General features: G+C 43.3%; 1 protein-coding gene across 1 annotated transcript; it reads left to right on the top strand.

Moving 5' to 3' along the window:
* The first annotated feature begins 365 nt into the window (after nt 1–365).
* Nucleotides 366–24,414, top strand: PLA2G15 (phospholipase A2 group XV). The gene is made up of 6 exons (XM_032230328.1): nt 366–593; nt 7,848–8,004; nt 10,439–10,557; nt 13,147–13,245; nt 19,063–19,287; nt 20,789–24,414. Exons 1-6 carry the CDS (start codon nt 377–379, stop codon nt 21,298–21,300), a joined length of 1,329 nt encoding a protein of 442 aa, XP_032086219.1. The 5' UTR covers nt 366–376; the 3' UTR covers nt 21,301–24,414.
* Nucleotides 24,415–24,666: the final 252 nt, after the last annotated feature.

Genomic DNA, 24,666 nt, shown 5'->3' with positions numbered 1-24,666 from the left:
TCCTAACTCCCTGCAGGCGTCCCAGCGAAATCGCATCGACTCGATCGGCGATCGATTGTGCCTCGGCGGTAACGCAGAAGGCAAAGGAGACCCAGATCTCCCACCCACCCTCCGTTTGTTTGTTTGTTTGTTTGTTTGTTTGTTTGTGTGTGTGTGTGTGTGTGTCCCCTTTCCATCGATGTTTCCGCTCTCAAGTCGCCCATTTTGGATGGCTTCCAGAAAAAAAAAAAAAAAGAGGCGGAGGAAGGGGCGCGAGGCTAGGCGGGGACGCCCCTTTTGGCTTCTCATTGGTTCCGAGAAAAGCCGGGGAACAGCGGATTGGCTGGAGCCCCTCCTTTTAAAGGAGCGACCCTCCTCATTTCGGCTTCGGAGGGCGATGCGGGCGGAGCTCCGGCGTTTTGCTTCCGTTAGCCCCGCGATTGCCGGCGGGGCGACTCCGAGAGCTATGGGGGCACCGGCGAACGCCTGGCGGCTCTTCCCGGCCGCCCCGCTGGCCTTGCTAGCGCTGCTCCTGCTTGGCTCCCAGCTGCCTGCTGTGACCCCGGGACAGCCCCGGGGCAGGACTGGCCCCCCGGGTCCCCCCGTCGTGCTGGGTAAGGGGGCGGGTGGGTGTTGCCCGCTGTCCCCGAAGTAGCACCACCATTTTCTCCCTATACCAATTGGGGGGTTTCCCTCTTTTTTTTGCAAACCCGGGTCAGCGGAGGCGGGTTTGCAGGTCGTGGGGATGGCAAATATGCGTGTCGGCCCCAATTGGGTTGCTTTGCAAAGGGGGCTTTGCAAAGAACACCACCACCACCAGGGTCAGGGTATAAATCCACGCGTGTGCATGGTGAAAAACTGGAGACCGGGGCAAAAAAAGCTTGCACGCGGCGAGGGGAGTCGTGGGAACCGCGCTCCGACGGCAACCACCGCGGCTCTTTGCGAGTTTCGGAGCTCTTCTGCGGCCGCAACCACCGAGGCTTTCTTAGAAATAGGCTGGGCGTGAGAGGTACCTGGGTTTGCCTCTTGTTTTCTCGCCTTGCCTCCTTATTTACTCGTTGAGGCCCATTTGCCTAATTTGGGATTGTGGAGTAAAGGGAAGAGGTTTTAGGGAGTTGTGGCAACCTGAATTAGGGGGAGCTGAACTGAAGGGGTCCCCCCCCCCTTTTCAAAAGGAAAGTCGGTGGAAAAACATTAATATGTGCATGTATTTTAAAATTTGGTTAAGTGTAATTTGCCATAATGGGTGTCTGTTGGTGGTTTATGGCTTAAACCAGAGGTCTTCAAACTTGGCAACTTTAAAACTTGTGGACTTCAATTCTGGGAGTGGAAATCCACAAGTCTTAAAAGTTGCCAAATTTGGGGACCTCTGACTTAAACTTTTGTTGGGGGGGGGAGCCAAAAGTAGCCCAGGTTGTCTGTATACAATTGGCCTGAGAGATGGGGGTGATGCTGGGAAGGGAAACCAGCCAGTGCTACTTACCTGTACCAAACACCTTGCAGGTTTAACAAGTCATTTATTTCTCCATGGCAGTAGAAAATGAGATGCTTTCTTGATTGGCAAACAAAGCCTCAGTCCAGACTAACCCTAGCATTAAAAACAGGTTCGGGCTGGTCTAGAAGACCTCCAAGGTCCCTTCCAGCTCTGTTCTGACTCTGGTCTTTTAAAATGCTGGTTTTGCTTTTGTGCTTAAAGGCAAAAGCAGAAAATAAACTAAAAGGAATATCTGTTTATCTTTGAAACCAGGGACAGATGCCTGTAAGTCTGCTATTGGCTATAATCATTATATTGATGCAAGACTAATCAATGCGAAACAGAAGTCAGTCTGTCTGTGCTTTCTGGATATCAGTGTTAACTTCTGTGTCATGTTTAAAGGCTGCCTTTAACTCCACTAAACTCTTTTAAGGTCTACATCCTGTAATAATTCTAACAGAGCGAATGGATTTATGAGAGCATGTTCTGTATGGGGAAATTCCTATCACACCAGTTTTTTCCTTGCAGAAATTTGCAAAGCCTGTTGATTTCAGATATGACCCTAAATAGAAATCATATTTTTTATTTCACTTGTAAGCTTTATTGTACAGAGATGAACAGGAAAAATTAAAGTTTTTTTTAAATGCTTAATATAATGTTTTACAGAAAGGATTGTTTTCTGTCTTAAACTAGGTATAAGGGGAAGTATATATTTAAATTGTGAGTTGCTATATATATAAATAGAGAAGGGGGGAGAGGGATGGATGGATGCCTTCAGCTATTGAGAGAGAGAGAGAGAGAGGACATGCTCCACTTCTTGCCAACTCAGCAGTTTGAAAGCAGGCAGCCGTGAGTAGATAAGTGGGTATCATTTCGATGGGCAACTTAATGGGGACATGCATGCATATGCCAGAAAACAGCCTGAATACGGCCCAAAAAACAACCTGAAACCACCCAAAAAATAGACAGGTGCGCACCGGCCAGCTGGTCTTCGAGTTTCCGGCGTGTACATACACGCATGTTCCAGTTTGGGCACTTGGTGCCAAAAAGGTTTGTCATCATTGTCTTAGAAGCTCTCCATACCTTCCTTAACCATCTTGGTGGGAAGAGAACAGCGTTAAGTGGTTTCATGCTGGCCTCATGATCATGGAAATGTCTTTGGACAGCACTGGCTCAATGGGCTTGAAATGGAGATGAGCATGCCATCCCCTAAAGTTTTCACCAACTAGTGGAGTAAAATCTGTAGATGACTCCCTTTCATCTTTACCTGGTTGCCATGGCAATTGAGACCCACACCTGTCACTGAGCAAAGCAGTCGTAAAGCATGCTGTGACCGCATGGCTTAGCGACAACAATCCTGACAGGTCTCCATTGTCATTAAGTGAGGACCTGACATGACCGCCACTTGCGTGATGTCCTCCCAGCTTCCAACAAAGTCAGTGGAGAAGCCAGCGGGAAGTTGGAAGTCCATAACAGGTGGCTCAGGAATCGCCCGTGTTTGTGTTACCACATGGATGCCGGTGGGGGCTTGGGTGGGTACTATGGTGGAGGGGGAGCTGTGGCATGGTGTGAGTCTGGTTGGACATTCAAGTGAGGGGGGAGGGGGGCTTCTCAAGAGAAAGAGCAGGAATTGGCTTCCCCATTGATTTTCCTGTTTCTCCCTCTTTATGGAACAAAGTTGTATTTTCTTTTTACTCTTGCCCTCTTCTGCTTGCTTGGACCTTAAAGAGGAGAAAAAAAAATACAGGTAGTCCTCGACTTACGGCCACAATTGAGCCCAACGTTCTTTGGTAAAGTGAGACATTTGTGAAGTGAGATTTGCCCCATTTTACGACCTTTCTTTTCACGGTTGTTATGTGAATCACCGCAGTTGATGTCAGTAACACGGTTGTTGAGTGATTCTGTCTTCCCCTTTGATTTTGCATGGCAAAAGTTTGCAAAAGTGGTCACATGACCTTGGGACGCAGCAATGGTCGTAAGTATGAGTCAGTTCCCAAGCATCTGAATTTTGATCACATGATCCTGGGGATGCGACAAAGGCTGTGAGTGTGAACAAGGGTCCTACCTCAACTTTTTTTAGTGCCATTGTAACTCTGAACAGTCACTAAATGAACTGTTGTAAGTTGAGGACTACCTGCACTGGGGATGAGTATCAGAGAAGGGATCGTGAATTAAATAAATTTAAGGTTACTTTAATGTAATTTTATTTCCACATGCATGTTATTTAGCTACCATCTAATTCTGAAGCACAGATATTTCTAGTTTGGGGCTTCTATTTCCTTCCTAGTTAGATTTCATTTCTTGTTTATACGTTTTTCTACATGTCACATGCTTGTTTCCAAGTTCTAATAATAACCAACTGAGTTACCGTTTGTTGATCACATACGTAGTTCCGTGAACTGTTCTTGGTGGACAGTGAAGGGTAATGTTTCACAATTCTTGGAAAAACAGACTACTTGTACAAGTAAACCTCATTCAAGTATTACAGGGGAGAATACATTTTAAGGGAAGGAAAAATACCAGAGAAAACAAATATATCCTGAACTTTGCAAATGTATCCAGAAGGTTAAATTCTTAATCAGTTTCAAGATAATAGTGGTCTAAAGTTTCTAATTGTCTGTGTCATGTTTCTAATTGGCTAACCACACTGGAGATTTTCCAGCCTGCCTGAAAATAGTTTTCATTAGTTATTCTCTCCAATTATAGAATGGCATTTAGGGATAATTCCTGTCTACTTTGCCTTTGCTTGAAAAAAATCAGAATCAGAAGAGCTGGAAGGGATATTGGAGGTCTTCTAGTCCAGCCCCCTGCTCAAGCAGGAGTACTATACCCGTGATGGTAAACCTATGGAATGTGTGCCGTAGGTGGCATGTAGAGCCCTCTCTATGGGTACACGAGCCGTGACCCCAACTCAGCTCTGCTGCGCATGTGCGCATGCCTCCCGCAGGCCAGCTGGTTTGGGGGTTTCTACCATGCATCTGGCCTGGTTATTAAATGGATAGGAAGCCACCAGGAGATTTATAAAGACCTAAACTGGATTGGAACATTACAGTGCATGCAGGAGGTGGTGAATTGCCTTTCCGTGGTCACCACTTCTTTCTTCCTTTCGCACACATACCAACCGCAGCTTCTGTGTGGGTTGGTCCAGTGTTGAAATCCCATTGAGCTGTGTGGGAATCCATAAAAAAGACATAGGGTTGTGGCAATCCCAGTGGTTGCTCTTGCTTCCCCACCCCCAGCATGACAGGAGTTCCCATAAATTTTCCTAAGAAGGCTGTTTATTCTGCTAATCTCATTTAGATGCTTTATGAGCCCCGGTGGCACAGTGGTCAGAATGCAGTAGTATTGCAGGCTAACTCATTGCTGACTGCCAGCAGTTCGATGCAGACCAGCTCAAGGTTAACTCAGCCTTCCATCCTTCTGAGGTGGGTAAAATAAGGACCCAAATTGTTGGGGGCAATAGGCTGATATTTGCAAAATCACTAAGAGAGGGCTGTAAAGCACCGTGAAGTGGTATATAAGTCTAAGGGGTATTGTATCCTCCTTGGCAGAATTCTTTGGCTTCTAAGCCATAAATATGATAGCAATAGCAGTTAGACTTATATACCGCTTCATAAGGCTTTCGGCCCTCTCTAAGCGGTTTACAGAGTCAACATATTGCCCCCAACAACAATCCGGGTCCTCATTTTACCCACCTCGGAAGGATGGAAGGCTGAGTCAACCCTGAGCCGGTGAGATGTGAACAGCCGAACTGCAGAACTGCAGTCAGCTGAAGTAGCCTGCAGTGCTGCATTTAACCACTGCGCCACCTCGGCTCTGATAAGATGATGATTTTCCATTGGCATGTTTCTGTGGCAGAGAGAAACAAATTGTTGGCTAATTGCCCATTTTCTGTTTTGTGTACACACACACATACACAATTTTTATCAAATGTAAAGATAACACAAAATAATATACAGTAAAAAGAAAAAAGTCAGAAGTGCAGCAAGAAATAGGAAGTAGCTTCTGGTTTTTTTTTTTTGCAACAGTTATAAATAGGAATACAAAATTATATTTTACTAGAAGGTTACAAAAACAACCTCTTCTTTCCTTTTTTGTTATATTGTTGCAAATCTTGTTACATTATATTGTTTCAAAAACATAGATGTTTATTCTCCTTGAAAATAGTATTGCAATAGCCAAGTCTTTTTTTTCCTGTTTCCATGCACAATTATTTCTGCTTTATTAAGGTATAATTAGAGTAAATCTGAATTCACTTGAGCAAATGATAAGTGCTAGATATTATTGTAGGTGAAAACCTATCCAGGTGATTTGTACACACGGACGAGAGAGTTTTAAACACAGCCACATAGTATCTGCAATATGATGCTGTATAGGTAGAAAACTTGACTTAACCCATTTAGTGGCCATTTGAAGTTACAATAGCATTGGAAAAAAAGATTTGCGGCCAAATCTCTTATGACCGTTGCATGTGACCAGAATCTGGGTGCTTGGCAACAGACATAGAGGATTTCAGTATCCTGGGGGGGGGGTCCTCTGCTGCCCCCTCTCCCCACCCCCCGATTGCTTGTCTGAAGCCCAGTGGGACAGTCACCAATGGCGATCATTTAATTCTGAAACACTGCAAACAGGGCGGATTTCGTTTAAATCGTTGTTTTAAATCTCATAAAAAGGCTTGATTTAAATCAAGTTGATTTAAATCATAATTTTTAAGGAGAAGCTGCCACCTCTGTACCGCAACGGCTCCTCCTCTGACCCGCTGTTAACTCACCGACAGTCCCAATATTGCAAAATATACAGCCCTGTAATATAGCTAAGCTCCATTTTATGCTGAATGAACTAAATTATTAATGCATCTTAAATAGAAAACAATCTTTAGATAGATTTTTACTCCAAAAGCGTTTTATTAAAATAAATTTGATTAAAAATTTTTTTTTAAATCTGATTTAAATGAAAAAAAAAATCTGATTTAAATTTTAAAAAATCAATTTAAAGAAAAAATCAATTTAAATTAAAAATATCAACTTTTTTGGATTTTTTTTAAAAAAATACTATTGATTTTTATCCAACAACATAAAAAGATTCCTATTACTAAGTCCACCAAATTCTGGTCACGTGACCACAGAATATTCTGGAAATATACTTTTTGTGTTTCGTCGAGGGACATATTTGCCTGCGAAGAGCTACCAAAAGGATGCTTAAGAAATGACTGTCTTTATTCTCTTTGTGGGAAATTTATTGTGAGGCCATTGCTCACTAAGGGGGGAAAACCCCCTTTCATTTTAGGAAGGAGATGAGCCATTTAGGAAACTCCGTTAGACATTTGTTAAAATCCTAATGAAACTGTTTGGCCAAAAGCAGAGGATGTGATCTCTTTCGTTCAAATAAAATGGGATCCATTTGCCTAACTGGAAACCTTTGAGCCCAATAAAACCCACAGACGTGCTTAAGAAACAAACATGGGAAGGCTATTGCTGGTCCAGTTTTTGCTTGTTAAGTGTGCCACCTGATCAGGAAGAGGAGAAAAATGCTGAACTGGGATTCTAAATCTGGCTGGGGAATTCTGGGAGTTGAAGTCCAGGCTTCTTAAAGGGGTGAGGGTTGAGAAACGCTGTCCTGGGGATACGGGTAGCCTTCGACTTAACGACCCACAATTGGAGCCCCAAATTTTTGCTTCTAAATAAAACTTTAGTGAAGTTAATTTTGGCCCCGTTGTACAACCTTTCTTGCCACAGTGGTTAAGTGAATCATTGCAGTGGTTAAGTGAGTAGCGCTTTGCTTGTAAGAAGCAAAGCCACTTAAAAACCTTCCCTATTGACTTTGCTTGTAAGGAAGTCACAAAGGGGATCATGGCAACTGTCATAAATGCCAGTCAGTTGCCAAGTGCTTGAATTTTGATCACATGACCACGGGGTGGCTGCAATGGTTATAGGTGTGAAAAATGGACACTAACTTAACTGCAGTGATTCAATCCATCATTCAGAATAGAGCTGGAAGGGGCCTTGGAGGTCTTCTAGTCCACCCCCCTGCTCAAGCAGGAGACCCTATATTATTTGCCTAGTGTCCAAATTTTGATCATGTGACCATGGGGATGCTGCAGTGTTCATAACAGTCACAAAGGTCATGTCATGTCATAACTTTGAATGGTCACTAAATGAACTGTCGTAAGTTGAGGACTACCTGTATTGCTGGAAATCCACCTCACTTACTTGCTTTCTGAGAAGTCACCTACAATTCTACAGTGCCTATGGAGACCAGAAAGAGTTTCACGTAGTTAAAAAAAAAAACCAATGTGTTTCCAAGCACCCAAGACAATGTTTGAGAGAAAAAAAGTCTTGGATAAATTTACAGAAAAAAAATGTCATGTAAGTCTTCCTGTCTTGTATAATTACAGTGCCAGGAGATTTGGGAAACCAGCTAGAAGCCAAGTTGGACAAACCAGCCGTGGTGCATTATCTCTGCTCTAAGAAGACAGACAGTTATTTTACATTGTGGCTGAATTTAGAATTGTTGCTTCCAGTTATCATTGACTGCTGGATAGATAATATCAGGTGGGCCACACTGTTGTTTGTATAATTCAGTCAGATACCGGGAGGTGTGTGTGTGTGTGTCAGTGGTGGGATTCAAATTTTTGTACTACCAGTTCTGTGGGCGTGGCTTGGTGGGCATGGCAGTAGAAGGATACTGCAAAATCCCCATTCCGTCCCAATGAGCTGAGACTCGGGAGGCAGAGAATAGATGGGGGCAGGGCCAGCCAGAGTTAGTATTTACCGGTTCTCCAAACTACTCAAATTTTCTGCTACTGGTTCTCCAGAACTGGGCAGAACCTGCTGAATACCATCTCTGGTGTGTATGTGTGTGAAAAAACTGGCTAGAAATTGAGAATAATCACTAATTAAGAGGAAAAAAAACCCCTGTTCTGCAACCATTACCTGGATTTATTTATGGAATTTACAGGCTGCCCTGATTGATTACGAGTCTGGGATGGGGTGGGCTTGCCAAGTACAGCAATATTGCAGCACTGATGATATTACCTAGTTTGGTAATGAAACACCTGCAAGAAAACAACCAAGCTCTGAGACCACTAAGGACCCCACACAGCAATATTACATAACCTAGTTAAATCATCCAAAAGTCTAGAAAACAAGCACTCATTGACCAGAAAACCATACCAGGGATTCTATGACCCACAGTAATTCGGGACCTGGGGTTTGGAGAAAACCATACTAAGAAAACCATCACCCCCAATTCAGGGGCTGGAGATGGAGCCAATGTTTAAGACTCATTTAAATGAAGGCCTTTATGAATATCTTGGGAGAATGGTACTCCAAAAGGCTGTGGCATTGTGACATAGGAAGCCTTAAGGTTTAAAGTTTGTGACTTGACGTGGATAAAACAGTCTTGCACTGTGCTGTTTAAGCATCTGTTATGCATCTTTTTTGCATGTTAGCTGCGAGATAATGATCAATTTAGTTGTCACATGAACTTGTTCTTTAAAAAGAACAAACAGTACAGTTCATGTAGTCCCATCCTGTTTCCCCAAGCCTGAAAGTAGAAGCAAGTTAATCAATCTCTTGGCAGAGATTGATTAACTCTGGCAAAGACCTTTGTTCATTTACTGGTCAGAATGGCTAAGTGCAGCCATTAATTACACCAATTGCAGGAGAAGGAGACAAATTACTGTATTTTTGGAGTATAAGATGAATCTTTTTCCCTCAAAAAAAAAAGTCTGAAAATTTTTGGTGCGTTCTTATACACTGAATACAGCATTTTTTGCCTCCTGAAACCCTGCCCCCTTCACCAAAACGGCCATGCATAGCCTTTAGGAGGCTTTCAGAGTGCTCCTGGAGCCATTTTTGCTCAATTTGCCCCCCCAGCCCCCAGGAGCATTCTATAAGCCTTCCAAAGGTTATCCATATCCTTTTTTTTTTTGTGAAAAAGGGCCATTTTTTGCTCATGTTTGCCCCCCACTTCCAGGAACGCTCTACAAGCATCCTAAAGTCTATTCATGCCAGTTTGATGAAAAATGGGTCATTTTGGGGAGGTTTGCAGAGTGCAAAAACTTTTTTTAATTTGCCTCTTCAAAACCTTGGTGCGTCTTATACTCCGGTGCGTCTTATACTCCGAAAAATACGGTAAGTGAAACTCTTAAAATGGTGAGATTTCAGGATTGATAGGTCATCCATGTTTTCTATTGACCTTGATTATAAAGGAGTGGAGAACACTGGCTGAGAAAAATGACCTGGCAATTAAGTTTAACCAAATTAGTTTGCTTAATTAACTAATGTGTTGGAATAGTAATTCCCAGAATTTTTATTTCTACTGCCTGTTGACCCATGGTGATTAGGAATTCTGAGAGCTGTAGCCCAGTACCTTCAATTGAGAAAGGTGAACTAACAGTGTAATTCCCAGGATCATTTTGTAGCAATTAAATTTTATTTTTAGGGCTCGCAGTGTTAAGTGAATATATTTCTTAGACTATATTAAGTCTTCCAGAAGAAGTTCGTTAAACTACTCTACTCAAAGCTGATTGACAACGTCCCAATTCTTAAGTGGAATGTACCAAAAATAAAATCAGGCTAATGTTTAAAACCGATATTGAAGAAATGAGTTCACCGAATTCCATTTAAAATGAACATTTTGTTTACCTGATAGCTACGATGTGTAAATACTAAATAGAATATGGTTAATTTCAAACAATTTATTTTCAGCTCAGAACAAAGCACCCCACTAGAACCTTATGAGTTGGCTACATTCTTTTCTACAAAATTCAATATATTGTGTTTTGATCACTAGAAATCAAACAGGCTCCACCCCCTTTTTTAATAACTTAGAGCCAGAACAGTAGGTCCATAAAGTCCATGCTGATGGCTACCAGCTAATAAACTTCCAGAAAGATTGGCACGGAGGATGAAAAGAGGCTACAGTGCATGATCAGATACGATTCTGTTCCTGTTTGAATTAATTGCTGATTTTTCTCTCCAGGCTAGTGTACAATCGAACTAGTGGTGCTACAGCTCCCCCAGATGGGGTCGATATCAAAGTCCCTGGATTTGGGAAGACTTTTGCATTGGAGTTCCTTGATCCTAGCAAAAGAAGCGTTGGTACGTAATCTCTTTTCATCAAGGTATTGGGCAGCATCAAGTAGCCGGAGCCCGTATAGCCTTTTCTCAGCTCCCCCACCGCCCCTTTTTTGGTCCACTATTCGCTTTTCTTGTGCCTGATTAATAAAAGGGGGAGCAAAAGAGAATATCTGTAAGTCTGATTATATACAGGTAGTCCTCGACTTACAACAGTTCATTTAGTGACTGCTTGTTCTAACCTAGTCTTCCTGATAACAGCAAAAAGCACACACTTAGTCCCAAAAGCCCTCTTTTTATTTCAACTGAATTATGTTCATTCACAGCCCTTAATGAGTCACAAATAGTTTGTAAAGTGTCCGACAGAAGTCTGCCAAAGTCTTTCAGGATAAGGCTGATAAGTACCCACCTTTATCACCCTTGAAACCCTGCCAAAGACATAATTGGCAATATGCTTGCATGGCCACACGGAGCAAAGGGTAAAAAAGTAGCTTCAGAATTTAAACTGACCAGAATGACCAAAGTTGATGTGGGAGGGCCAATCATTTCCAAGCCTTACTCCTGAGTCACCCCTTTTGTCTTAACTGTTTATGCCTTCTGGCAGCTCTGCACATGCACACACTGGGAACAGGCTCCCCCTGTTCCTCTGCCTCGCTGATGTCCGACTCTGGAGGCTCCAGAGGCAGCACATACTGTAACTCCCAAATGGCCCTGGCCTCCTCTCTGCCTCTGACGCAGAGCCCTCATCAGTGCCTTCTCCAGACTCCAGGACTGGCCCATGTTCCTCCCCACCCTCCTCCCTGTCTGACTCTGCTGCCAGTTCCGCAGGCCGCTGGCAGATCACAACACTGCTTGAGGTTGCAACGGCACTGAAAAAAATGACTTATGACCAATTTCCATGCATTGCAGCATCCCCATAGGCACGTGGTCAAAATTCAGATGTTTGGCAACGGACTCATATTTAGTGACAGTTGCAGGTTGTCCTAAGGTCACATAGTCCTCTTTTCCGACCTTCTGGCAAGCAAAGTCAATAGGGAAGCCCGATTCACTTAACAACCGTATCACTAACAGCTCCAGCGAGTCACTTAACAACTATGGCAAGAATTTGTCGCAAAATGGGGCAAAACTCGCTTAACAAGTGTCCCACTTAGCAACCAACATTTTGGGCTTAAATATGTCTGACTCTAGGGCGTGGCCCTCACTCTGTTTCCTAATCGAGGAAGCCAGCGCTGCCCGAAGGCATTTTCAGTGGTCATGTGGCCATCATGGCTTTATGCCAGAGGTCTACACACTTACCTTTCCACCAAAGTGGTACCTATTTATCTACTCGCATTTGCATGCTTTCAAATTGCTATTTATACCATCACATACTCCTTCGATGTTCCTTTTACACAGAGATGCAGACAAAAATATATCCTTCCAATAATTGCCATTATAACACCGCTTATCTCCAGTGGCTGCTTAAGGATGAGCAGTCCATAACTACAGCGCAGGTGGCTAGATTCTGCGCAGCAGCCCTGGGGATTTGTTGGAAACGTGTCTAATCCACCACAGCTATTTTATGCAACCCTTTGCATTGCTTATTCCTTTTCCTCTTAGTATTAAACTGACTACGGGCCACACAACTTATGGACCGAATTTTTAGTATGGTATACCATGTGTAATTGTCACACTGGATGTTATCATAGAGATCTTATCTGTTGTTATTTTATTCTAGAATTTTTCATGGTATATTTATTGAGCATTTTTATTTGTTCTGCTCTCTGATCTATGACCATAATGAATTGAATTGAATTGCTAAGTGGGTAGGGGCTGGTGCAAGGAACAGGAGCTCAATCCATCGCCTAGTGCTCAGGTCTCAAATACCGGCTGTCAGCTTCGCAGCTGACAAGTTCAGCGTCTTTATCCATTGAGCCCCACCTCTCCCTTCCCTCGGCAACTTAGGAAACATTAAAATGAAAGAGAATGTCGCCTGGTACTGGTGTGGACGTTTGCAGAAATCAAGCATTTTTTTTTAAAGAATACTTTTAAATTAACATATTTTTCAGAGCCTAAGAAGCACCTTCTCCCCCCCCCCCCAAAAGAGCATGGAAACATTGGTCATACACCAAATACAGCCATTTTTGGCTTCCCGAAGCCCCACCTCGCATACCATTTTTGTGAAAAATGGGCAAAAAGGTGCCATTTTTCACTAAAATGGGGGTGTTTTTGCCTTCCCCCATCCCCCAGAAGCACTCTGCAGGCTTCAGCAGGTCTGGGGGAAGGGAAAAATGCCCCCATTTTGGTGAAAAATGGGCAAAAAATGGGACATTTTTCATTAAAACGGTGTTTTTGCCTTCCCCCATTCCCCAGAAGCACTCTGTAGGATTCAGCAGGGCTGCGGGAAAGGAACCCCCTCCCCCCGTTTTGGTGAAAAACAACCCGTTTTCAATCTGTTTTTTGCACAAACAGAGGCATTTTTGCCTTCCCCCAGGCCTGCTGAAGCTTGCAGAGTGCTCCTGGGGGCCAGGGAAGACAAAAACATTTTTTTCCTTACTCGCTCTAAGCTCACTCTGTGCAAAGGGAAGATTGCTGATTGAAGGTTTGCTGACACACAATTCTCTTTGTCTACAGGCACGTACTTCTACACTCTGGTGCAAAAACTGGTAGATCTGGGCTATCAGCGAGACGAAAGTATCAGAGGCGCTCCTTACGATTGGCGGAAGGCACCAAGTATGACATTCATTATTAATAAGGATTTGGGCTCTTAAATCTTTGGATAATAAGATTATTAAAGGTTTGCTTTAATAAGAAAGCTACCGTGCTATCAAGCAAAAGGCCACCTTCTGGAATAATTGTCGTCCCCCCCGCACCCCCAAGGTTGCTTCTGGACCTCAAGTATTCTTAGATAATTAAGAAAATTAAGGTTATGGATGTTACTTATTTATGGAGTTTCTGTGGTACCTATTTCACTAAAATAGTGACCTTGGGCACCTGACAGGATAAGCTTGAAATATCAACCCTTTAAGATTTGGTTTTGCCAGTGAGCCTGGAAAACCCAGAGTGGGCTGGAGGACATAAAGTGGCTTATTCGACCACGTTGCTGGAGTGTGGAGGTGTTTGGCATTTATTATTTTTATTGCTTTTTCTATATTCTGTATTTTATTGTTTGCAAGCCTCTTATAGTCGCTGTGAGCAAATACACGGCTAAATAAATTTTCTAAATAAATAAATAAAACTTTAAAAGTGCAAAAAACAATTAAAATGGAATAAAACATTTAAAAAGTTACAATTAAAAACCAAGATAACAATAGCACTTAGACGTATACACCACTTTACCGCCTTCTTTAAGTGGTTTATTGCCCCAACAATCTGAGTCCTCATTTTACCTACTTTGGAAGGATGGAAGGCTGAGTCAACCTTGAGCCTGGTGAGATTTGAACTGCCAAATTGTAGACAGCCGGCAGTCAGCAGAAGTAGCCTGTAGTACTGCCCTCTAACCTCTGCGCCACCGAGATGATGGGCAGCCTGGTACTTGATTGTGAAATGTCCCATGTTCCCCCCCCCCCCAAATGCTCACATGTCACCAAGGAGAGTAGCATATGTAGCTTGTGCAGTTGTTAATACAACTCTCTGTTTTTGATGTGGGGTTGTGTCTCCCCTGGCAGACATTTTCTCAATGGATGAATCCCCCAGTCCTTTTGGCTTTAAATTTTCAAATGGTTATAAATGAGGAGAAAAATAAGATAGGGATTATAAGATGTGATTACAAGATGATAAGGATAGTGATAATAAGATGATTAGGAGACAGGAGGCTAAACATATGAAGAACAGTTGCAGGAACTGAGCATGTTTGGTTTAATCAAAAAAAGGACTAGAGGTGACATACCAATGTTCTGATATTTGAGGGGCTGCCACAAACAAGACAGGATCAACCTTTTCTCCAAAGCACATGAAGGCAGGACAAAAAGCAACATGGAAACTAATCATGGAGAGTAGCAACCTAGAACTAAGGAGAAATTTCCTGTTGCAGAGAACAATTAACCAGTGGAATGGCTTGCCTTCAGAAGTTGAGGGTGCTCTGTCACCATAGATTTTCAAGAAGAGATTGGACAGCCATTTGTCCGGAATGGTGTAGGGTCTTCTGCTCGAGCAGGAGGTTGGACTAGAAGACCGCCAAGATCCCTTTCAACTCTGTTATTCTGTTATACAGTGACAAGGTCTCAGATTATTCTCCCCAAAAATAATAATGGTGCAACTGAAATTCCATCTGGTTTTTGTTTTAGTCTATGGTATAACTAAGAACATCATGAACAAAACTTTGTCCACTTTTTTTTTTTTTAATTAGACATTTATAGGCCGCCCTTTTCCCTGAGGGGACTCAGGGCGGCTTACAATCAAAAAGGAAAGGGAGTGTAGGACAATACAAAAAGAGATGTGCACAAAAGTAAATTAAACAGTAAAACTCAACATTCACTCAGCATTCGGGAGGGGCAAAAATAAACTTATCCCCAGGCCTGACGGGCTAGCCAGTTCTTGAGGGCTGTGCGGAAGGCCTGGACGGTGGTGAGGGTACGAATCTCCATGGGGAGATTGTTCCATAGTATCGGAGCCGCAACAGAGAAGGCTCTCCTCCGAGTAGTCGCCAGTCGGCACTGACTGGCGGATGGAATACGGAGGAGGCCAACTCTATGCGATCTGATGGGACGCAGGGAGGTAATTGGCAGAAGGCGGTCTCTCAAATAGCCAGATCCACTACCATGGAGCGCTTTATAGGTGGTGAGTAGGACCTTGAAGTGCACCTGGAGACCGACAGGTAGCCAGTGCAGCTCACGGAGGATCGGTGTTATGTGGGCGAACCGTGGTGCGCCCACGATCACTCGCGCGGCCGCATTCTGGACTAGCTGAAGTCTCCGGATGCTCTTTGTTATGCTCTTTCTGTCCTAACAAACTTTGCTTTTCACCATTGGTCTGGGATGTCTTCTGCTGTGTTGCTCATCTCTTCTCCCGCCCCTTTTTTTTAAGCTTATGGCATTTGTCTCCCAAAAACCAATCACAGCCCATTGTTGGAGATGTCCCTTTGGCACGTGATTTGATGCAATTTTTTTGCTGGTTGTGTTCTTCTTTGGCATTTGGCAGGCTCTGCAGCTGCATTGGAGATTTTAATTTTGATGCATTGCGTATCAGGTTTTATTTCCAACCACTAAAGAGGTTAAAAATATTTTTAAAAACCCCAACAACTTCCCCAGTGTGTGTGTCTGCATGTGTGGGAGAGAATCTTCCTTTCATTTTTGCAAAGTGCTGCTTCCTTTGCATATCTTTGCAAAACAAGATCGGGGTGTGTGTGTTAGATTTCCTAAGAATTTGGAATGTTTGCTATGCTGCATGGAAGTTTTCCAACTTTTCCAGGCGAAGAAGCATTTCCTTGTTAATGTACATTAGTCGAAAACATCAAAGAGGACTAGAGTATAGGTTGTCCTCCATGTGCGACCACAATTGAGCCCAATACATCCGCTTCTGCTTAAAAGCTTCAGAGTCAAAATCAGAATCTGAATAGAGCTGAGTTACTTTTTCCAGTGATAGAAGAGCTTTTCCGAATATCTGTAAATAAAATGCCTGAAAGTCTTTAGGGATAAGTCATGTCCACTTCACTTTTGCTTGAAAGAATAGGAATGAGCTGGAAGGGACCTTGGAGGGCTTCTAGTCCAGCCCCCTGCTCAAGCAGGAGACCCTATGCCATTTCAGACAAATGGCTGTCCAGTCTCTTCTTAAAAGCCTCCAGTGATGAAGCACCCACGATTTCTGGTGGCCAGCTGTTTCACTGGTTAATTGTCCTCACCATTAAGAAGTTTCTCCTCAATTCCAGATTGCTCCTCTCCTTGATTAGTTTCTATCCATTGTTTCTTGTCCTGCCTCCAGGTGCTTTGGAGAATAAGTTGACGCCCCTCCTCTTTGTGGCAGCTCCACAAATATTGGAATACTGATATCATGTCACCCCTAGTTCTTCTTTTCTCTAGAGTAGCCAAGCCCAAATCCTGCAACCGTTTTTCATATATTTCAGTCTCCAGGCCTTTGATCACCTTAGTTGCTTTTCTTTTATCTTTTTCCAGAGTCTCAACAACTTTTCTGTGATGTGGTGAGCAAAGCTGGGTGCAGTTATTCCAGCTGTGGCTTTACTAAGGCTTTAGAAAGCGGTACTAATACTTCACGTGATTTTGATTCTGTGCCTCTGTTTATACAACCAAGGATTGTTCTGGCTTTTTTGGCTGTTGCTACTGCACACTGCTGACTCACTGCTTAAGTGATCGTCCACTTAAGACTCCAAGGTCCCTCTCACAAGTTACTGTTTTTGAGCCAGGTTTTGCCTAATCTGTACTTGAACAACCTGAGGGATTTTAGATCCTAAGAACTGCACAAAAACATTCTTGAGCTGTTTGCCCACTGATGCAACCGAATGTCACAAGACTGTTGGCCAATCAATCTTCTCGCCTCGCTGATCGGATGCTGCAAGAAAGCCAACGGCTCTTGATAAAATACTTGAGAGAGGGAGACTGATAAAAACAGCTGGGGAAAAACCACCCCAACAATGGAAAATAATGTTCCTCTCTCTTTTACCCAGTCTGTTGCTGATCTCACATATGGAGATTGCAAGTATATATTGGGGTTTGAACCAGATCATGGTTTTTGCTGTTTGTTTATACCAGATGATAGAAGCTGGTTTCCCCTTATTTGAAAGGCCAACTTTTTTTTAACCCAAGCCCAGAATATATTTATCTTGCTACATGGGTTTTGACTTGGATTTATGAACTTCAGGCAGAAACCTTTAGAAAACTGAGTACATTGACAAAACTCTTGTCAGTTTTTTTTTGGTATAAATTGCTACGGTTTTAGTATACTGTAATAATAGAAATAATGAAAACAATATGCAATGCTATTAACAAAGATGAATAATTCCTGCTTTAAAATATCACCCAACAAGCAAGGACAACTGGTTTTTTTAAACACAAAACTAAATAAACTATCTACAAAGTATATAAATATCATTCTTTTTAAAATAGACATTCAACACTGAACTCAAACTGTTGGGCTTAATGCTAAATTAGTTAAAGGCGGCCGTGTAATGAATAAAAACTTTTGCAGTTCTGAAAAAGAATTTTTAAAATGAGTTTTCATCAGAAATGTCAGGTTTCACTTCTGTGAATGTTATTCACTGAAGGAGTGTCAGAAAATAAGCAAAGCACTGAAGTCTTACCTAGACTTAATCCTTATTCTGTGATTATATCAGAAGACGAAATGCAAGTATGTCTTCATAGTTTTATAAATATTGTTGAAATCAAGATTAGCTTTAGGGCCTCCGTGAAAATGTGCTAGAGTGCATATCCTTCATAAAGTCATTGTGTAAATATAGAGTATATGTATTCTGGGTATGCTGTAATTATATCAGTTGCAGTTGCAACACCTTTCTCTCAGATCATGGGATAAACCTTAGAAATATTTTTGTTCTTTATAAAGTGTGAGAAAGTAGGAAAGGATTCCTTCATTTAGGACAGGGGTGTTCAATCATGGCAACTTTAAGATCTGTGGACTTCAACTCTCAGAATTCCCCTGTCCACATGCTCCCAGAATTCCCCATTCTGGCTGGAGAATTCTGGGAGTTGAAGTCCACAAAGCTTAAAGTTGCCAAGCTTAAAGTTGGACATCCCTGATTTAGGGGACCTAAACTGTTAATTTGTATGGCTGTGAAAGTTGGACTATAAGAAAGGCTGAGAGCGAAAGAATTGAGGCCTTTGAACTATGGTGGTGGAGAAGAGTCTTGTGAATCTCTTGGACTGCAAAGGGACCAAACCAGTCAGTCCTAGAGGAGATCAACCTTGGCTGTTCTTTAGAAGGCCAGATCCTGAAGACGAGACTCAAATACTTGGCCACCTAATGAGAAGGAAGGACTCACTGGAGAAGAGCCTAATGCTGGGAAGGATTGAGGGCAAAAGAAGAAGGAACAACAGAGAATGAGGTGGATGGATGGAGTCACTGAAGCAGTTGGCGTGAGTTTAAATGGATTCCAGAAGATGGTAGAGGACAGGAGGGCCTTGGGGAACATTGTCCATGGGGTCACGATGGGTCGGACACGACTTCGCAACTAACAACAACAACAAAACTGTTAACACATTTCTTCGAATGGTAATTAAATGGGATACCTTGAGTCCCAGGTAAAGACAGCTATCTAATTAAAAGGAATTACTTGGTTAGCAAATAACCAATTCAGAGCAACATCCTTGGAAGTGTTTGTGATTGATTGATTGATTGATTGATTAGTTAAACCGCTCACCTTTCTTACATTTCCTGGTGCAGAACCTGTTTGTTAACATATAAAGCTACCCTGAAACAAATCATGTCTCTATCAATAATTCTTGGATTCTTTCCCTGGCCATTTCAGCTGGTGCAATAGCCAGACTGAAAGTTAGTAATCTATTGGCAGGTCAACAAAGGTTTTTAAATTGAACGAAGGTAACAACTTTCCACTGGATAACTCCTGTCTCTTCATCCTTGCAGATGAGAATGGAGACTATTTTGAAGCTCTCCAGAAGCTGATCGAGATTATGTACGAAGAGTATGGTGGACCGGTGGTCCTGATTGCCCACAGTATGGGGAACATGTATTCCCTGTACTTCCTCAGCCATCAGCCCCAAGAATGGAAAGACAAATACATCCGGGACTTTGTTTCCTTGGGGGCTCCATGGGGAGGAGTGGCTAAAGCTTTCCGAGTGCTGGCATCAGGTAGGTGGGTTTAGAGGGATATGGGGGACAATGGTGCAAACTGGCCATGTCCAGCGTACTTTGATCCTCAGAGAGTAATCTGGGGAATACTATAATTCTGGTATTCAGCTTGGTGGTGAGGGCACCAGGTTAGAAATCAGGAGACAGCTGGGGGACTTGGGCCACCAAGTGTTGTTTTCTTGCAGAGGTTTTATTACCACACTAGGCAACATCATCAGTACTAGAAGGGGTGGGGTTTGCTCTCATTGTATGCACTAGTGCAGTGATGGCTAACCTTTTCCTAAGGATGTGCCAAAACTGTGTGTGTGTTTGTGTGCCCACCCACCTGAGCAAGTTCTTCCGGTTGACCTGTTTTTCCCCAGGCTCCGGAGGCTTTCCTGAAGTCTGGGGAGGCCAAAAACTCCCCCCACTTTTGCACGGGGCTGCGGGCGACTGCCCACTTGCATATGCGCCCACAGCCCCGCGCAAGAGTGGGGGGAGTTTTTGGCCTCCCCAGACTTCAGGAAAGCCTCCGGAGCCTGGGGAAAAACAGGTCAACCGGAAGAACTTGAGGTAGGCGAAAAACAGCCCAACCGGAAGATCAGGAATGAACTTCCGATTTGCCCATTGGGCCACTTTTTGCCCTCTCTAGGCTTCAGGAAAGCCTCCGGAGCCTAGAGAGGGCGAAAAACAGCCCAAACGCACAACCAGAAATTCCGGTTTGTCCATTGGGGCATTTTTTTTGCCCTCTCTAGGCTTTGGAGGCTTTCCTGAAGCCTGAGGAAGGCAAAAACAGCTTTCCCCAGCCCTCCGAAATCAGCTGGCTGGAGCTGAGGGCTGCCAAGGGCTGCCATGCTGGCAAATATGGCTCCATGAGCCACCTGTGGTGTGGGTGCCATAGGTTCGCCATCACAATACTAGTAGCTTGCCCTGTTAGTGTGGCGAAATGGTTTCGATAAGATGCTATCAAACAATATCTTCAAAACTCATCTGATATAATCTCTTTCCCCTCTCAAAGAAAATACTGATAGCTTTAGATGATTGTCTTTGAAGGACAGCCACTTTTCTTAACGTGCTTCAAGCTGTTGTCCAACTTTTGCAATATGGCTCCGCTCCACATTATTTGTTGAGGAAAGGGGCCTTCTGTAATGTCTTAGAAAATATGCTAAGTTCCAAGTTGTGTTCCCTCCCCCAACATGAATTAACATGTTTATGATCAGAGGTAGGATTCAGCAGGTTCTGACCAGTTCTGGAGAACTAGTAGCAGAAATTTTGAAGAGTTCGGAGAACCGGTAAATACCACTTCTGACTGGCTCCACCCCCATCTATTCTCTGCCTCCCGAGTGCCAGATTTTGCAGTATCCTTCCCCTGGAGTGGGGAGGGAATGGGGATTTTACAGTATCCTTCCCCTGCCATGCCCACCAAACCACACCCACCAAGCCACACCCACAGAACTGGTAGTAAAAAAAAATTGAATCCCACCACTGTTAATTCTAACAAGTCCTTGCTTTACTCTCACAGGGGACAACAATCGGATTCCCGTGATCAGCTCCTTCAAGATCAGGGACCAACAGAGGTCCGCCGTTTCCACCAACTGGTTGCTCCCTTACAATTACACCTGGTCACCGGAGAAGATCTTCGTCAGCACGCCTTCCGCAAACTACACGATTCGGGATTTCCAGAAGTTCTATGGGGACATCGGTTTCGAAGACGGTTGGCTCATGAGGAAAGCTACTGAAGCCTTGATTTACAGCATGACGCCCCCAGGCGTACGCACACACTGCCTTTACGGCACGGGGGTCAATACTCCGGAATCGTTTTTCTACGACAGCTTACCTGATAAAGAGCCGAAGATTTTTTATGGGAACGGAGATGGAACCGTAAATTTAGAAAGTGCCTTACAGTGCCAGAAGTGGGTAGGTCAGCAGGAACAGAAGGTCATGCTTTACGAGCTGCCAGGAAGTGAACATATTGCGATGCTCTACAATAACTTAACCATATCCTACGTGAAAAAGGTCCTTTTTGGCTCATGACGCAGTAGGGTTTCACTTTTTCCTCCATGAGGTTTAAATGCTTTTTTTTTTCTTCTTCTTCTTTTCCAACGGGGAAGCACAAAAGAATGTTTTGCACCTCTATTTTTAAAGCTGCTGCTGTTTCTGGTTTTTTCCCCCCTGAACCTTGTTGGAAATCATTTAAAGGTCACTTGTTTCCTACACTAACATCGATAACAGGCCTGACAAAATGCACAGGTGCCACATCTTGGTGCCCATCTATATGAAGGCAGTGTGTCGCTTCTCTGCAATGCAGAGAATGTTCCTCTTTCTATCTTTATTGAGCTGGAGAGGACCTTATGATGTCCTCGCCAAAATGTCACCAATGCTGGGCTGTTGTTACCAATATGAACCTGGGAACTGGTGAAGCCCCTCCAAAGGTTGTTTGATCTAGACAGGTGTGGTTTAACCTTAGATTGGCCTCGCCAGCCCAAACGTGAGCTGTTCTTGAAGACAACGCAGGAGCTTAACAAGGTTTTCTAAAAAAAATGAGATGAGCCTATTAATCTGATTCCTACTCAACAAGAGCTCGCCATCAATGATTTTCATATTATATTTTAAACTGGTGATCAATTACAGCAGCTGCGACTTCCATACTTGACGACTTCAGCAGGGTCAAAGGGCAGGGTTCAGGTAGGAACTGTTTTAGCCAGATGCCTTTCACTTTGAGAACTGGAGTGATTCTCTTAACAACCCGTTTGTTTTTGGAAGACTTATCCCACTTTTTTTTGCCGTTGCCCATATTGCTATTGGGGTGTCTAAGTCCATTTCAGTAGCATCTCTCCCCCAAATCCAAATGTACATTTGATACAGTATGGACATCTATTTCTTTTTCCTGGCGTTTCTCCTGGTGGTGTCAATTCTCTATCCTATTCCTTTGATCGTATCGTCGTGCATAAAGCTTGAAAAAATAATAAGGGCATCACTCAGATCTTGCAACAAGCACTCATAAATTGTGAGAAAAAAAAACGACACCTAAAATTAACGTGGGCTGGAGAAGACCAATGTTTCAAAGGCTGCCATTTGGTATTTGCAGCTACCCAATGAGAGCCTGTAGTCATCTGATTGATAGCAATCCAGCAATAAAATAATAACCCAAATCTCTTTACAACAGGGATGTCCAACTTTGGCAATTTTAAAGACCTGTGGACTTCAACTTCCATCATTCTCCATTCGGCCATGCTGGTTCTGGGGAAGTCCACAAGCTGCCAAAGTTGAATTCCTGCTTTACAGGAATGCAGCCCAGTGCTGGTTTCGGCTTGCGTTGTCCTCTTCCACCCGGAGTTCCTGTCCGTTGAATGTAGTTGCGGATGTTTGAATGATAAATCGGACCTTTTCCAAATCGGTGGTTCCATAGAACACTTCGAATGCAATGCCTTCCAATCTGTGCCAAACCTCCCAGCTGGAACGTCAGACAAATCTGTACATTTCAACGTCGTGATTTGAAACCAGGCCTCCTCTGGCTGGAATGTGGAGCACCACTTGAAGACTCCTTGAGCAAATGGTATTATTGTTCCTGATTCCAAGACCTTGGCCTGGTCCGGCCTGAGAAAACAAACCCATGGAATCTGCACAAAACATCTATCCATCTGCTCCGTCACAAACATGTATGCCTTCTCATCATCTTCCATTTTTTCCCTAGATTGTAAGGTTTTGCGCTGTCCAGTTCATTATGTTTCCGGACAGACTTGCAAGTGGATTTGCCTGCAAAAAGATCAGGGTATAACCCATTCTTATTAGCCAAGTCGAGAAAAGCTTTTTAGTGTCTAATCGGTGTTGATTCTTTGTTCAATCATGCCCGTATTTTGTTGAAAAAAATTACCTTCTGTAGTGGCGAACCAGTTTACAACTTCTCAAACTTTCCATCACTTTCTTCTGTGAGAAGAACGCTGCAAAGCCTCTGGACATTGTCAGGAAATTTATCTTTTTAATATAGTTGCAATTGCTAGTTCTTCGGGATCACGGTGGCCCTGCAACCTGGAAAGCCACCATCCTTGGCCTTGATTGGAGTGTGAAATATTTCATAGGAATCGTTGCATCAAGTCTAGCTTACACTGAAAGCCTCAAGGTATCATTAAGTGGCAGGGGAAGCACTGGGGCCAAAATGCACTTTTCTGAGCTCTTTTTAAGGGGAGATCCTTTGTTTGGCTTCAATAGCGAATTCTGCTGAGCTTCTTGGTGCCAAGAACAGGATAGGAAACTCCACGCTTGGAAGAAGGATGTGAAATTCCTTCAGTGTTTGAATGATGAGCAGTGTTTGCAAGATGCAGGGTGCAGGAAGCAGGCACCTAAGCAGCTCCCCCTCCCAAAATATGCAGATGCCCACTGCTATTCTCAGTTGATACTTAACTCCTAATATTAATCCAGTGATTGCACACATGTCCATAGTGGAATTGGTTGCTGCTAGACCAAGCGACACTTCTGTGTGTGCCTCAGCCCCATAATCGTACTGTCAGAATTTTTCTCTCTGATCCATATAATCTAGGGCTGTCCAACCTTGGCCATTTTAAGACCTGTGGACTTCAACTCCCAGGCTTTCCTACCCTGCTGGCAGGGGAATTCTGGAAATTGAAGTCCACAGATCTTAAACAGTGGCCATGGTTGGCCACTCCTGATTTAATCCTCCTCCTACTCTGCCAGGTACAGTAAGTGACCGTTTTCCTATCAATATTTGTATCCACTGCTAGCTGTCAAATACGATTAGGCAAAACGTCCTTCGCTGTCTTGTTGGTGCTTCTATAAGTGGTGGTTGTTGTTTTTTTCTTCTTTCAAGAAATCTTACTCTTGTCTATGTGGTGCCTTTTCGGTGTCATCCTCTGAAAATTAATCCTTGGGCCATTTGTGGTCAGTCTTACTCGGACAACCCACAGTTTATACATGCGGCCATCCAGGATCAATTAAAAAGTGTTTATCCTCACCACTTACCACTTAATATTGAGAATTATGTTGGCTTGTAACTCTTAAGTAGATTCCAACTTGCCTAGTGTCTTAATTTATCCATGAGTCACGGCCACAGACAAACCTCAAGTAGCGGATTAGTTTTTCCAAAACTTGCTTTTCCAAAGCAAGTGTCAACAGCCACAGTGGCTTTTTAATAGCTTATGGAATTAAATACTCAGAGTCACGTTTTCACTGACTAAAGATGGTTAGAGGCCCCAGGTGTGTATTTCTTGGTTGTATTGGTTACCAAGAGCATCTGAGGGTTGTGTTCCCTCCCCAGGCTCAAGGTGCGTCTTGCAAATCACAAGTGCTTATAAACAGTTTTTACTCCACACAGATATTTGGCTTTTGGAAAACCCAAATACATTCTGAGGACCAAATATAGTACTGAGATTATATATATAATCC

This window comes from Thamnophis elegans, chromosome 14, assembly GCF_009769535.1.
Source record: "Thamnophis elegans isolate rThaEle1 chromosome 14, rThaEle1.pri, whole genome shotgun sequence".
NCBI classification, from domain to species: Eukaryota; Metazoa; Chordata; class Lepidosauria; order Squamata; family Colubridae; genus Thamnophis; species Thamnophis elegans.
This window is presented reverse-complemented; position numbering and strand designations above follow the sequence as displayed.